General features: G+C 36.3%; 1 protein-coding gene and 1 pseudogene across 4 annotated transcripts in view; both read right to left on the minus strand.

Moving 5' to 3' along the window:
- Window positions 1-15896, minus strand: part of ZCCHC4 (zinc finger CCHC-type containing 4) — a 38539-nt gene extending 22643 nt beyond the window's left edge. For 2 of the 4 annotated variants that reach the window (XM_039838062.1, XM_039838059.1), the window contains exons 1-5: window positions 15735-15895; window positions 14854-14972; window positions 14024-14106; window positions 5023-5298; window positions 4518-4607 (exon numbers count right to left, since the gene is read on the minus strand). In XM_039838062.1, the coding sequence (XP_039693996.1) occupies window positions 4518-4607; window positions 5023-5298; window positions 14024-14106; window positions 14854-14972; window positions 15735-15861 (695 nt within the window). In that variant the 5' untranslated portion in view covers window positions 15862-15895. Of the gene's footprint in view, window positions 1-4517; window positions 4608-5022; window positions 5299-14023; window positions 14107-14853; window positions 14973-15734 lie in introns of all 4 variants that reach the window. The other 2 variants (XM_039838061.1, XM_039838060.1) reach the window with 2 other exon arrangements.
- On the minus strand, window positions 6774-6892 carry LOC120582976 (uncharacterized; annotated as a pseudogene).
- Window positions 15897-16423: the final 527 nt, after the last annotated feature.

Consider the following 16423-nt stretch of genomic DNA (forward strand, 5'->3'; position numbering starts at 1 on the left):
AATAATCAAGATTGTGTGGGACTAGCATAAGGATAAACATAGATCGATGTAATAGAATTTAGAGTTTAAAAATAAACCCATATATTTATGGTCATTTGGTTTTCAATAAGGTACTAAGACAATTCAACGGGAAAAGAATAATCACTTTAACAAGTGGTACCAAGGCAAATGGATATCACCATGCTGACCCCCACCTCAAGCCATATATAAAAGTTAAATTAAATCAATAATCTAAATATAAGAGCTAAAATTAAAACTTCTTAGAAAAAAGCAGGTGTAAAAATTCATGACCTTGGATTAGGCAATAGTTTCTTAGATATGACATCCAAAACACAAGCAACCAAAGAAAAAAAGAATTGGACTTTATCAAAAGTCAAAACATAACCCACAGAATGAAAGAAAATATTTGTAAATCATGTATCTGATTTAGTATCCAGTATCCAGAATACACTGAGAATTCTTACAATTCAACAATAAAAAGATAAATAATTAAAAAATGGACGAAGAATTGAATAGACATTTCTTCAAAAAGATAAACAAATAGCCCATAAGCACATGACAAGATGCTCAACATCATCAGCCATCAATAAAATGCAGTCACCTTGGAAAAGTTTGGCGATTTCTCAAGAAGTTAAATACAGAGTTATCATATGACCCAGGAAATCTGCTCCTAGGTAGGTACCTATTATGGCCTCAACTGTATCCCCTCAAATTCATATGTTGAAGCCCTAACCCACAGTACCTCAAAATGTAACTGTATTTGGAAACAGGGCCTTTAAATAAGTGATTAAGTTAAAATGAGGTCACTACAGTGGGCCCTAATATGACTGTTGCTTTGCACTAAGTTTTGGAAGGAAATCTGCACACACAGGATGTGCACCCACAGGGGAAAGACCAGGTGAGGACACAATGAGGAGGCGGCCATCTGCAAGCCAGGAGGCCTCAGGAGAAACCAAACCTACTGACACCTTGATCTTGGACTTCTAGTCTCCAAAACTGTGAGAAAATAAGTTTCTGTTGTTTAAGCTACCCAGCCTATGGTATTTTGTTATGGCAGCCTAGCAAACAAATACAATACCCAAGAAATATGAAATATATGTTTGCATGAACATATGTTCATGAAAAAACGTGTACACAACAGTTCATAGCAGCATTATTCATAATAACCAAAAAACAGAAGCAACCCAAGTGCCCATTAACTGACGAATAAAGAAAATTTGGTATATCCATACAACGGGATATTATTCAGCCATAAAAAGAAATGAAGCGCTGACACACGCTACAACACGGATGAACCTTGAAAACATTATGCTAAGTGAAAGAAGCCAGACACTAAAGGCCACATATTATATGATTCTATTTATACAAAGTATCCATAATAGGCAAATCCATAGAGACAGAAAGTAGGTTAGTGATGGCCAAGGCTTAGGAGAGGATTAAATGAAGGGAGACTGGTTATTGGAAGAGTGTTTCTTTCAAAGGTGACAGGAATGTTCTGGGATTAGATAGTGGAGATGGTTATACAACCTTGTGAATATTAAAAACCACTGTTTTATATATATGAAATATATCTCAATTAAAAAAAAAGAAATATACCTAAAATACAGCAAGTAAAACAAAAAGACTGTATGTTATGATTCTACTTTTTAAAAATTTTATATGCATAAAAAGTTCTAAAAAGCCAAAATCTAAGATGTTTTGGGTGACAGAATTAAAGATCATGTTTCCTTAAAAAGGAAAAAAAAGTAAACCAGGGATCCTTGGAATTTGAACAAGTTCTTTGAGATGAAACACTATGATTCTTTTTCTAGTTCCCTTAAGTATAAACCAGTCCACCACGGCTAGCTTGAAAAAGCTTGTCTTTAATGAAATCATGATCATTATATAATTTATAATGTAACTTTAAAGAACCACTGTACTATTTTCACTGTAGTAAAGTACCAAAGGTAGGAATTTTAGAGCTCCTGACAACTGATACATGTTGCTTTAAAGAATTCAGTTGTAGACATAGGATTTTTTGTTGGTTGGTTGGTTTGTTTCTCCAGCACCTGTCTCCCTCTCCTTCAGTCGAACACCTATTTCCTATGGAGAACCCACTTTGTGTGGTTGGTCAGGGGCTGGCCAGGACACCCTACACGCGAGGCCACAGTGTTGGTTCTGGAATGGGCACAAGACTCCAGCCAAGCTAAACAGGGTACTTCCTGGAGTTTTGCTGCTGGAGCTCTCAGGAAAGACGGCCTCTTTCCACAGGGCAGTTGAGACTGTGTGAGCTAAAGCTGCTGCTGGCCAAAGTCCCTGGCAGTTTGAAGGAAGCTGTGTGTAAAACAAGGCCAGCACACAGAGGAAGACAGACGAGAGGCAGAGAGAGAGGGGAGCCCTAATGACATTGTCTGAGGCCCAGGATCTTGACTGGCCTGCTGTATCCTAGACTCCAGTAATATGAGCCAACACATCTTCTTTGATAGAAATGAATTTTCAGGACTCTAATGAAAGAAATATTCCTGAGTAGTATGAATGTCTTACCCTAAATATATGAATAATCTGGAAACCAGTTATTAACTCATTTGAAAACCACTGTGGAACATGGCAGGGAATTAGATACAGAAAGAGAAAACAGAAGAATGATGAGGGAAATGGGCTACGTAAGAAAGGCATATACATACTTTCAAAAGCAAAGTTATTTCCAGAAAATAACTTAATTTTTGGAGCCAGACTGGGTTTCAATCCTGACTTGGCACAACTAATTGTGACTTTGGTCAAGTTATTTAACCTCTTCATAACTCAGTTTTTTAATCTGGAAAATGAGAATGATAAAAGCATCTATCTTATAGGGCTATTGTGAGGACCAAATGAGTCATAACAGGGCTTAACACAAGACAAGCACACAATAAATACCAGTTATTATTAACACTGTTATAATAAGAACCCCAAAATTAAACTTCTACCTTTAAAATAATATATTTATAATAATTTAACAATAATAATACTTCAGGGGGAAAAACCATGATAGTTAAAAAAAGAAATTAATATACCTATACGATGGACTATTATATAGTTTAAAAAAGCAATTAATACACCTATACGATGGAATATTATATAGCCATAAAAGGAATGAAGTACTGTGGATGAGCCTTGAAAACATTATTCTAAGTGAAAGAAGTCAGACACAAAGACCACACATTGTATGATTCTGTTTATATAAAATATCCAGAATAAACAAATCCATGCAGACAAAAAGCAGATCAGTGGTTGTCAGGGGAAGTGAGTAAGGAGTTTCTTTTCAGTATTCTGGAAGTAAATAGTGGTAATGGTTAAAAAACACAGTGAATATACCAAAAACTGCTGAAATACACATTCTGAAATAGTAACTTTTAAGTGAATAATATCTCAGTTTAGAAAAAAACCTGAGTTTATCTTTAAGAAGAATTCAGCATTGTCATTTATGGACCCATTTGGCAGAGCATCACTTACATCAAGCCGCTGTTAGTAAACGTGCTAGCTCTCTTAATAAGGGGTGCATGGTTCAGAAAGTATGGGTTATTTCTGAGAAACATAGCTGCTTATTTTAGACAACCTGAAGGTGACCTGGAAATCTAAAAAATAAATTATAAACACTATACTTATTATTGTGACTTTAACACTTTAAAAGTCTGTCTGCCTTATTTTTAGTGAGAAAAAACATATGCAATTTCATAGACTCTCTCCAACAAATACTGGAATATTGGCCAAAGAGACTCTAGCAGATTAAATAAAAAGAAACACAAAGCCTGATTCCTTCAATACATTCAAGAACAAGTAAAAGATACTAAGAACATGGTGTCTTACAGACTCACTGTGAACCCCCAGAATTTGGTTACAGAAACTAGGAAGAGCAATTGGAATTTACAGAATCAGCGACTGTGGATGGACATATTTGCCATCTAGAGTTATAAATAAAAGGTTTGTATCTTCTAAATTACCACCAGAGGAGAGATTCAACATGTGGTTCCCTTTCTGTCTCATCTCTCTTTATCCCAACATGTCAAATGCCGTTTAATTCTGAAGCTCTCCCGCAAAAAGCTCAGCTGTTTGCTAACCCTCTGCTTTGGGACCTATCTGTTCTCTAGCTGTCACTCCCTTCTCCCTTCATGCCAGTGAAAGACAACATGTACATCATCTGGTAAAAGTATTAAATGTCTTATCACAGTTAAAACATGATGAAAGTTCAGAATTATCTTTGAAAATAAGTATATGGGAAGAAATTTCACTCAACAGGAATTTATCTCTAAATTATAAATCAGAGACAACTAGACACATTCATAGAGAAAGCTGAGGAAGCATACTAGCAAAGAGAAATCTACTGCCTCTCTTTGAAATGTGGAAGATTACATGTGACTAAAAAAGTTCTTTATAACCAATTACTATTTCTAAATGTTAATTAGGATTATAACAGTGTAATAAACAATTAGAAAGAAGAAAACATTAAAAAGAAACAGGAGACAATGAAGGAGAATAAGTATTATACTTTATAAACCTACCGAAAATCAATATCCAATAAAAGGCTTTTAATGTTGGACTTCTTGTCACCAGATGCTTTCAACCTGATCAACTCATGCAACCTAAAGCAACTCATGAAAGCAAATTTCATAAGAAATTACAAATGCCATAGATAATAAGCAAATAAAAAAACCACAATCAATATTCTCTTGATATTTCTAATATTTCAATGAAACACTGAAGAGAATTTTGCAGATATAATCAGAGTTTCCGTCTTGCACATATTTTTAAAAAGGCAAAACTTATCTGAAACAGAAAAATTTTAAATTATAAGCAATTTAAGAATCAAATCAGAAAGAATCTCCTAACATATCAGAAATCAATAAAGGTCTCTCTCAAATGGAATACAGACAGCAAATTCTTTAAGAGGGACCGTGCTTTATACTGCCTTGTATGTGCAAAGCTTTATGCTAAATCCTGGAACTTGAGAATTTTTTCTTACAATTTAAATAGTGGTGCTTGGAGAAGATTTTTAAAAATCCATACCTTGGTGTTCCAACACATAGTACTCTTCTGAACTCAAGAGTAGAAAGTAAGTCTATCAAGAAATGACAACTTCTATCAGCAAACAAATACTGGGCATTTGTCTTCTTGTTTTCCAATGGATAGAGGAGCTGACTGGGCCTTTTTAACTGGGTGACAGAAATATCACCCACTACCTGATGCTCAAGATGTTTCTCCCAATCATCTGGCAAAAGCAATTGCTGACATCCTTGACAAAACTTCCTCTGAGACAACGGCAACTCAATGAACTTCAAGTACCTTCGAGACACAATAAAACATAAAAGAATATATTTTAAGTTTGTTTTTTTAAAGACAATTTATTTTTGCTATTTTTAGTATGCAAAAAGTATTATTTCCTAGAGAGTACTGCATAAAGAAGCAAAGGTAAGAAAAATCTGTGGACTGTTGTCTAGAATTTATATCTGGCTGCATGCCTACAAAGTGGAAGAGAATCAGCAATTTCATAAGAATTGAGATGCTCCAATTCAGTCACTGAATGAAGATCAATATCCATTTAAAATGTGAATATAATATATTACTCAAACAGCTTAGTAGTAATGGAGACTACTATCATGTTTAAATGTATTGACAAATCCACGTGCTCTAACTCTGAAGTGTTAAACAGTATGGCTCAGTATGAGTCATTTTAAAATGAAAAAATACTATCATTCTTCAAGTTTTTATGACATACCTAGCAAGAAAAATTACCTCCCAAAAGAAAAAAATGTTTCTAAAAGTTCCTCTATTCTTAGCAATACTGATGGAGGCAGTTCTGAGAAGTTTATCCCCAAAACAGCAAGATGGTATTCAAAGCCTTAAAAAAAAAAAAAAAAAAATTCAGATATTCTATTGGATCTCTTTCAAGTCATCCTTACGACTGATTTCAAAGTCACCACTTTGGGTTTTGTCCGCCCTCCCCTCCTTTTTTTTGTCATGTTATTAGAGATGATTAAAGAGAGAAAATAATCATGGTTAGTGTGTTTTAAAAACTGTTGATTTTGTATATGCTATACCAGCTAAGAAATCAGAGTAAGAAAACGAAAGAAAAATAAATAAGATTATCGAGGCTCAAAGAAGGTCGGGAATGTCTATATCTAAGCATGTCAAATTGTATGCTAACAGATTCTTAGAGTTTGAGAAGAGTCATTTGGTTTCAAATGAACAAAACCCTGAAACTGCACTGTAAAAACTGTGAACTTAACATGGAATCAAAGTGGGTTTTAAAACTTTATTTCTAAGCACAGTTTCACTTCAAAGCACTGAAGGCAGTGACAAATAGATATTCTGAATGGCTAAAGCAAGAAATAAGCTTATCGTGCCAGTAATTTGTTTCTATTCCTGTGATAACTGTTCTTTTGACAGCTTTATCTATGACTGGAAAGAAGGAGGAGAGCGGTATTAGGAGAAACTTTCATAGTAATTCAAAGAAAGAATGTCAGTGGAGAAAAGGACCCCTCAGATGTGAAATGCAAGCAGAAAGAACCAGTACACTCTTCAGCAACAGACATACCAAGTTTGCTACTGCTACCTTTCATTATTAAATGTTGTGTGTCGAAGGCTTCCACATCCAGCAATGATACAGTAACAGAGACCAGATTTACCATCCTAGCCCTCAAAACATTTTTTATTTATTTTTTATCTTTTTAGGCGAGGCAACCCTTGGTTGACCTCACAGATTGCAAAGACCTTGTCAGTTTATAATCTCTTATGTTTTAATTTAATTTTATTTTTTACACCTATAGCACCTGGTCTTCCTAGGTGGTCTCCTCTCCAAGTACTAACTGGGCCCAACCCTGCTTAGCTTTCGAGGTCAGACGGGATCGGGCTTGTTCAGGGTAGCATGGCTGCAGACTCATGGCCGTAGACTTAAAACATATGAAACCAGAGTTTTAAGGTACTGGACAACTGGCAACCCAAACAATAAAAAATAAGAGAAAGGAACAAATGAGTGATGGGTACAACTGCCCAGCTTACGTACCTCCCCGGGGGGATACATTCCAAGACCCCCAGGGGATGCCTGAAACCACAAATAGTATCGAATCCTAGATCTATCATGTTTTCTTCCTATACATACATCCCTATGGTAAAGTTTAGTTTCCAAATTAGGCACAAAAAGAGATTAACAACAATAGCTAATAATAGACAATTATAACAATATATTATAATAAAAGTCATATAAATGTGGTTTCTCTCTCCAGTAATTTTTATATTTTTCAGTCCAATCCTATTCCTGAATCTGGACTCATAAAATTGTTCAGAATCTCCAGCCACTGTTGAATAGAATCAGTAAAAGCAGACATCTTTGCTGTGTCCCAGTCTTAGGAGGCACACACTAAGCCTTTTATCAGTACGGTATTAGCTACAGGTTTTTCTTAGATGCCCTTTACCAGGTTGTGGAAGTTCTCATCCAGTCCTAGTTTTCTGAGAATCTCTATCATGAATGACTGCCTCATTTTGGACTTGGAAGAACTCAGGTTAGATAGTGATATGAACTGGGTCCTTAGTGATAAATACCCGACTGGACAGCTGGGTAGAAAGGGCAACCTCCAGACCGGAGCATTTCTAAAAGCCCCAGGACGGATTTCTCTAGGAAAATGAAATGACTAGATTATGCTATATCTGAATGTTCTGAAAGGATTCAGACAACTCGCAGAGTCTGCAGCTGAATCAGTGATAAGCACATAAATAGCTAATAGCAACTACAACAAAAGTCCAAGACTGTTATTAACGCCAAGGAAAACAAAAAGCTGTGTAGGAAAGAAGTTATTATGATTTATTTAACATTCAGCTATGAGCAGCATTTATACGGTTATAATAATGCAAATACTAAATTCTGAATCTAATCAAAATCATGATCTAAACATATAAAAATGGGGTATGAAAAGGGCAAGGATTATAGCAGGAGGTGGAGAAGGTGTGTGGAAGGGAGAGGGCAGAGAGGAGGGAAAGATAAATCCTCATCTTCCATGTGAGATAAACAGACAATTCCAAAAACTGATAAATCACGAAGTAGGAAGACATGCATGTTTTGTATTTCAACGATAGGAAGGTAAATTCTAAAAGAATGAGCCAGAAGAGCTGACTGTGGTTGCTTCTGGGAATGGGAAAATGCATGGGTGGAGACAGGAGCGCCCATCTTTGTAAAACCTCACAGAACTATCTGATTCTACTGCTACATACCGATGTCTTTACTGAAATTTAATTCATATATCATACAATCATCCTTCTAAAGTATATAATTCGGTGGTTTTTAGAATATTCACGAAATGGTGCAACCATCACAATATAATTCCAGAACATTTTCATCACCTCAAAAAGAAACCTCAGAACCTTGTACCCATGAGTAGTCACTCTCCAATTACCCCCACCCCCAGCCTCTAAAAACTACTTAATATACTCACACCTCCATTATATATAATGGATTTGCCCATTCTGGACATCTCATATAAATGGAATCATATAATAGCCACATATAAACTTTTTTTTCCTTTGAAACACAAAAGCTTTATTTTGTTTTTTTTATTTTTACTTTTTTTATGGTGACATTAGTTAACAAAATCCATATATAAATTTTTATTTAAATTTTTTTACTAATAAAAGACTTATTTAAAAAATAAAAACCACTAAGAAGAATTTCAGCCCAATAGAAGATGAATGAAAGGACTACAGACAAGGGGCTGTCAGTAAGCACAGAACCCATTTGACCACAGAATAAAAACGGACATACGTATGAGTACTATAATTACAATACAAAATGTAAGTAATATAAACTCAAATAAAGGTGGTTAGGGAAGAGAATGAGAAGTGTCAGATTGTGTAAACATACTGATTTTCTTATATTTTAAAGCCATAGGGCAAAAGATATCATTTAAAACTGAAAAATCAAGTAAAAGAGCTATAAGTAATTCTCAAAGGTGTAAAAGTTAACTCTAAAAAATAATAAACTAAAATCAGACAGTGATTATAGAAAAAGAGATAGGAAAAAGAAATATACTAGGTTTATCATTTGTCATTTTTAAATGGATGAAGACTAAAAAATAAAAGGATGAAATATGGTATAGAAAGTTATGAAGGTAACTATTAAAACAAAAATATAGAAGAAATATAAATTAAAATAAGAACAGCAAAGAAAACACAGACCATATAGTGAAAGAGCAAAAAGAAGCAATAAAAACAGAAAGCATATAATAATACAGCAAAACTAAGACCAAGCATATCTGTTATACCACTATGAAAATGCACTAACTCTGTGCATTATGGAAAAGCCTATTGGATCAGATCACAAAACAAAACCCAACCACCCTATTTCACCAGTTTAAGAAGCATATTTTTTCACATTTTAGCTTCTATGATATTGAGATATGATTTATAATTGCCATCAGTCGGACAGAGGTCACGATGCAGCTGGGACTATCCACCTATGTGTGAGCTTGGTCCCAGCTCTTCACGCTGTCATCTCTTTGATGCTGTACTGTGCACGGCTGGAACTGCAGGCGGAGTGCCACTGCCACCACCCTACGATGCAGGCCCGAAACGCAAAGTTACTGTACATGCAGTCATCAGGCCCCAAAAGAGAGCGACAGAACATACATTTGATATTAGAGAAGTAAATAGTCATTGTTGAATGATAACAATAATCATGGGCTTTATTGGAAAGAGAAGGAAGATCTCCAAGCAGATGAAGTTGTGTCAGGTTCTGTGATGCCAGCTAAAGGCAGAAGCTGCAAAATCACCAGGAAGAGATGAAACAAAGTTCAAGGCAATGAGGGGCTAGTGTGACAATTCTCTCACTATATAGGCACTATATCTAAAGGCACTATAGGCACTAAGTGTAAGAACACTGTTAAATAAACCTCCACTTATATATCTCTGTGTCTTGTCAAAATTATCCTTTAGAAAGCTTTATTGCTTATCAAACTTCTCTTGACAAAAGATAAACTGAGATCGTGGGTATATTTCTCTCTATTCCAAATCACACCAAAATCATTCCACTATATCTCTTTAAATTTAATATTTGGACACAAGGTTTTTAAAGTTTGGTAGGAAGAACATAAGAGTATGAAGAACTAAGAATTACTCAGTGCTCCCTCCTTATTTGTACTTACTACACATACCCCAGGGGGAAAAGAAACTCATTCTGGCGCATGGCTCAGCATGATTCATAAATTGCAGGCTAGCATTTTGAAATGTCATTTTTATTGATCTCCATTTGATGTTCCATTTGCCTTTCCTGGAGTAGACAAATTATGTTTACAGCATTTCCCTAATAGCAGACCTTGAAAATCTGAGTTTAAATGAGCTCTGAAAAAAACATAACCAAATGAATTATCAACCAAACAAAACTATCTGGATGCACGTAAATTAATACTGATTTTATCATTAAAACATCTTCCTCAAGACTTCATAGGTCACCATAAAGGTGCCAATGTAGTACATAATAGAATAACACATTTCAGAGCGTGACAGGCAGCCTAAAACTATAAGGGAAGTCAAATCTCAGGCACAAAATGTAAATCTGTCAACTAAACACATGTGAAATATAAAGCATGATTCAAAGAGTGAGATTAGAAAAATGAATATCAAATCCTATTCTGCAGAACCTAGAAGTCTGTGCAGCACTGTCCATTCCATAATAAAACTCAAGTAACAAAGGTCAATTTATCGTGCTAGCATTATTATTCCTGACAATTTCAAAAAATAAATTAGTCAGTGAAAAGCTATCGTTATTCCACAAGAGCAGATGAAGTCTGCATCATGGAATAGGTATAATGTTTAAATACTTTTAACACTTTCAAATATAGTAATTGTTTAATAGCTTATAAATGAGATGTTAAATTAGAAAACACAATCACATCATCCTTAGATCTATTTACATAAAAGAATGAACTGCTAATTTTAAATTGAAGACACTAACAGAAAATACATAATTTCATAAGCCTTTGATTTTAAAAAGCCAAAATTTTTAATTTTTAAAGGAATGACTGATTTCAAACTTTTTACTCCATAGAAAGCATGTGAGAAATCATAAGAGCATCAATTACAAAGTAAAGCTGTGAAATCAATGATATTATATTTCAAAAAACTAATACTTCCACTTATCCTCTAAAACCTCTTTAAATACCATGTCCTTACAATGTATTGAACAGCAAAGGCACAAGTTAGCTGTAACGCTTGTCTTTCCAGAGCACTCGGTCTTTTCTACGAGTGCTTGTCTTTCCAGAGCACTCGGTCTTTTCTACGAGTGTCGACATTCTTCTTTGCACTGTATAACCTTTGAATATATCTCAACTCCACTATTAGCATTTTAAGTTATTTTTCATCCCTCAACAAAGAAAGAATAAGTGATTGGATGGATGGATGGATGGATGGATGGACGGATGGATGGATGGATGGATCGATGGTGGCTTGGGCAACAAAATCCAACATTAGGGGTTACAGATGATTTAAGATGTTGAAAATTATTTTAAGACATGCTCTCAAGAATCAGTACTAGATAACAGATGAAATTATGACCCCTGAATCTTACTGAATATGTATTGTCTTTTTCTTTTTTAAATAATTCCGATTCTGTGAAGTAAATAGCCTCTATAAGTAACCCAAGCTAACAACCTTTTGAAATTCTTTAATACTTCATATTTTAGCCAGTGTTTTTATATTGTAATTAGCATAAAATATGAATTTCAAAGACTTTATTATCAAAAAACATACTTTATCAATATAAAAACAAGAACAGTGTTTTAGCTCCAGAATAAAATTTTATCATGCAAAGAAACAAGATCACCTAGATTTTCTTATAGAATTTAAATCACCAATATCCATATGTAATAATATGAAAAACATGCTTATCAGATAAAAGAAAGTGATAAAGCAGAGTACAAAACTATGTACATATTATGACTACAACCTTGTAAAACAAACTTTGGCATAGGAAAAAAAGGCCTAGAGGAACTACTATAGAATGGCCAAGGTGATGGGTGCAAAGGGAGAAACCATGGGCAATGTTTTTCTACTTTCTACTTTCTGTATCTTCGATATTCTATTTTATCTCATTATGATATATCTATCAGCGGTCCCCAAACTTTTTGGCACCAGGGACCAGTGCTGCTATGAGACTCTAATGCCAGATGACCTGAGGTGGAGCTGAGGCGGTGATGCTAACGCTGGGGAGAGGATGCAAATGCAGATGAAGCTTTGGCTAGCTTGCCAGCCCCTCGCCTCCTCCTGCTGTGCAACCCAGGTCCTAATAGGCCACGGACCAGGACTAGTCCACAAAGTTAAACAATATCTCATGTAAAACACCTAGCTTAGTGCCTACCTCACAGCAGTGCTCGATTTACATTACTTCCTGTTTTAATTTTTTTGTTGTTGAATGAATTCTCATAAACTGAGTAGATATCACAGATTAAGTACTTTGGTAAAGAGGCAATCAATTTATCTTAAGAAATGCCTCTATCAAAGGATTTTAAATTCTAAGAAACTCAGGAAGACATTTGTAATAGATCCCAGCAATCCTTTTAGCCTGGATAAGACCTCAGAATTCTTCTCAACACAGCAGCCCGGGCAGCCAGAAGGAGCAGCCATAAGAGAAGACCTATTTGTCATCAGCAACCCAGACCAGGAGATTCTTAAGGAGCTTCTCCCAGCACACAGAGTACAATGCCTATGACCTAGGAGAGGGATGAATTCTTTTCACAGGTTTGCCAAAGAATAACATCTATGACTCAATTCCAGTTCACCCAATAAAACATTTTAACAATGAAGATTTTAAAAAATAGATGTTTATAACTTTCAAAAAAATTTTTTGGTGCTTTCAGTAGTTCAAAAGAGAAACATTACAGTAAATCTTCATGACATTGGATTTGGCAATGGAATCTTAGCTATAAAACCAAAAGCACAAGCAACAAAAGAAAAATTTGATAAACTAAACTTTATCAAAGTTAAAAACTCTTGTGTATCAAAGGATATCACCAAGAAAGTGAAAAGACCATCTACAGAATGGAGGAAAAAAATTGCAAATCATCTGACAAAGGTGGAATAGCCAGAACATATAAAGAACTCCTGCGATTCAACAAACCAAAAACCACATTGAAAATGGACAAAGACCTTGAATAGACATTTCTCCAAATAAGCTATACATTTAGCCAAAAAGCACATGAAAAGATGATCAACATGATTAGTAATTAGGGAAATAAAAAAATCAAAACCAAAATGACATACCACATCACAATTGCTAGGATGGCTATTAAAAAACAAAAAACAAAAAACAAAATAAGAAGTGTTGACAAGGATGTGGGGAAATTGGAATCCTCATACATTGCTGGTGGGAACGTAAAACGGTGCAGCCACTGTGGAAAACAGTTTGGCGGATCCTCCAAAAACTAAACATAGTATTGCCAGTAATTTCACTCCTAGGTACATATACAAAAGAACTAAAAACAGGGGCTCAAACAGATATTTATATACCTATGTGTACTGTAGTACTATTCATAATTGCCAAAAGGTGGAAACGCTGATGGATGAACAGATAAACAAAATGTGGTACATACACACAATGGAATGTTATTCAGCCATAAAAAGGATGAAATTCCAACACATGCTACAACACAGATAAGCCAGGACTGAAAACATTATGCTAAGTGAAATAAGCCATACATAAAAGGAACAATATGGATGATTCCACTAATCTGAGGTACCTAGAATAGTCAAATTCATAGAGACAAAAAGTAGATTAGAGATTACCAGGATTGGGGGGAGGGGTGAAATGGGGAGTTATTACTTAATGGTGAGAGTTTCTGTTTGAGGTGATGAAAAGTTTTGGAAATAGTGGTGATGGTTGCATAATTGTGTGGATGTAATGTTACTAAACTGGCAAATTTTTTGTTCTATATATATTTACCATAATAAAAACAATAAATTAAGCTTAAAGGCACAGGGGAGAAAAACAACACCAGGATAATAAATAAAAATGATACCACATCAGTACCTCTCCACACACTTTGTTCGAGATAGAGGAGGCTGACATGTTCGGTTATGAGCTTCTCGGGCAGCAAGTCTAGCTCCCGATAACTGAAAGAGGATACAAAAATCCATTTAATACACCATCGAACTTGCTACCATTCTAGAAAAAAAATGGTATCACATTCTGACATCAAGAAGCCAGAAATTCAAGCAACTCAAAATTGTAACTAAACATTCATTTTGGGGAGGCAGCGGGGCGGGGGGGAGGGGGCGGCCAAAACACATTAAACTGGAAAAATTCTAGAGCAGTTTGAAGCAGTATTCAACACATTAAAACACTGAGAGAATAACTCACATGTGATGATTTTAACAGGTCTGCAAAAGAGCGGTATACAAAACTGTTTTCTAATAAACCTAACAAAGCTCAAAGTTTTCCAGTCAAAACTTTCAGAAATTTTAATTGGAGCTGAGTTCAAGAAGATACTCGGCTCATAGCTGGTTCTCTAAGTGCCTTCATCAGTCATTCAAAAGCTGTATAAAGGATGTTTAATGCAAATGTTCAAAACAGGTGTTTCTCTAAAACACTTCCTGGAATGATCACAATCTAGACTCTTTAGGGAGAAATCTATATTTGCAAACCCAGTACTAACACCTCAGAAAGTCTTAATGGGAACTACATTTGAGACAGTAGTTTAAGATATTAGTAATCAAAGTAAGTTCAGAGGATGTACGAAGTCCAGTCTCTCAAACCAAAAAGCACGGTATCTTCATCTCTTAAGAGATTTATATCATACATTCTCAAAAAGTCACATACGTCGAAAATAAAAAATACACATATCCGCAAAGTTAATATACCTTTTCATCTTCCCACTGAAAAAAACTGCAATCTTTTCTATCTCTACAGGCAGAGCAGGCATAAAACCTCCGTGTTTCTTCTTTTCCTTGGCTCACTTTTACAAACAGAAGAGTGGGTCCTAGTTCCAGAATAGGAAAAACCATGTCAAACAACAGTCATCTACATCAAGTTCCTAGGTTTCATCGCCCTTAAATGAAACTTGTTTTAATTTTATGCACGACTTTCCATAATTAAATCCACTACTTAATAATTTTTTCAAAGTCACATTCAGGAACTGACAACTTAAATAATTTTTAAAAACTGGTCTCTCCAGAAAATGCTATTGTCAGTATAGTTGCTGTTTACATGGTGTATGACCTGATTGTAAGACTAAAACAAGCGGGGGAGTCCAGAGAACTGAGCACTTTGCCACCTCTGTCGCTTAGTTATCGGTTCCGTGAAAATAGCTTTTGGAGTTGGACACACCCCCTCTCCCCAAGTTAAGAGAAAAACTAGGTCTGGTTTCTAAGCAAGAATTCACTCTACGGTTCTCCCTAACTTTTTTTTATTGAAAAGGTAGCAAATCAACAGACAAAATCCCCCAAGTGCTTAGCAATGAGAATTACTCGATAACATGTATCCCTTTTCCCTGGCCTCTGCCTCTTCCCTTAAAAAAAAAAAGGTAACAGCCGTGGAGCCAAAACCACGACAGTGGGGACTTTTTATAGCGGCTTCTTAAGTTGCAAAACACAACTTCTCGAGGAAGGGGCGTTTTCTAGGCATCACACACGGTCGGGGAGAGAGGCTGATAATCCGAGAGCCCTAAAAGACCATGGCGCCTTAAGGCTAACTCACACCCCGAGGCGCCCGCCAGCCAGGCTGAGCCCAGACGTGGACCCACCGTGAGGGCACAGCGGAGCAGGAGTGGCGGGGTCAGAGTGAAGCACCACCTCCACCCCCGAGCTCCCCTGGTGACTCGTGCTCCCCTCGGCCTCTACGTCTCCAAGCCGATCCCTGAGGGCCGCCATCTTCCCGCCGCCGTCCCGAAAGCCTCAGTGCAACACAAGGAGGCTGAGAAAGAGTGCCGCCACGACGTGCAGGGACTCACAGCGCCCCCGCGCGCCTGGGATGAGCTACGGCCGCATGGGCGGAGGCCGCGCCCTGCAACGCAGTGGCCGCCAGCTCTCGGTTGCACCTAAGCGATCCCTGTCACGGGAGAGAGCGACTGCCGGCAACCTGTTGGACCTGTGCAATAAGAGCACCTATTTTCTGCCTCACCCTTAGCTCCTGTAAGTACCCTAGTGTCGTAAGAATACAGCCAGGAAATGAGATTTGGAGCAAAGATTTGGTCAGGATTAAATCCAAAAGGCGGCATCATCACCAACAGCAACTGACGGGTCTGCTCTTTATGAAACCATCCTCTTTTCAAAATCAGAGGCACAGTGTCATCTTCTACCTTTTGGAGAATGTTTATAGTTGCACGTTACAGTTACATATCCATTGACATTTATATGTTGTAAAGAAAGAAAGAAAACTGCATGTGACATAGCTGTCTACATAGAAAATCCCAAGGAATCTACAAAAATAACT

The sequence above is a fragment of the Pteropus medius genome, unplaced genomic scaffold (assembly GCF_902729225.1).
Source record: "Pteropus medius unplaced genomic scaffold, Ma_sr-lr_union100, whole genome shotgun sequence".
In the NCBI taxonomy this organism is placed as follows: domain Eukaryota; kingdom Metazoa; phylum Chordata; class Mammalia; order Chiroptera; family Pteropodidae; genus Pteropus; species Pteropus medius.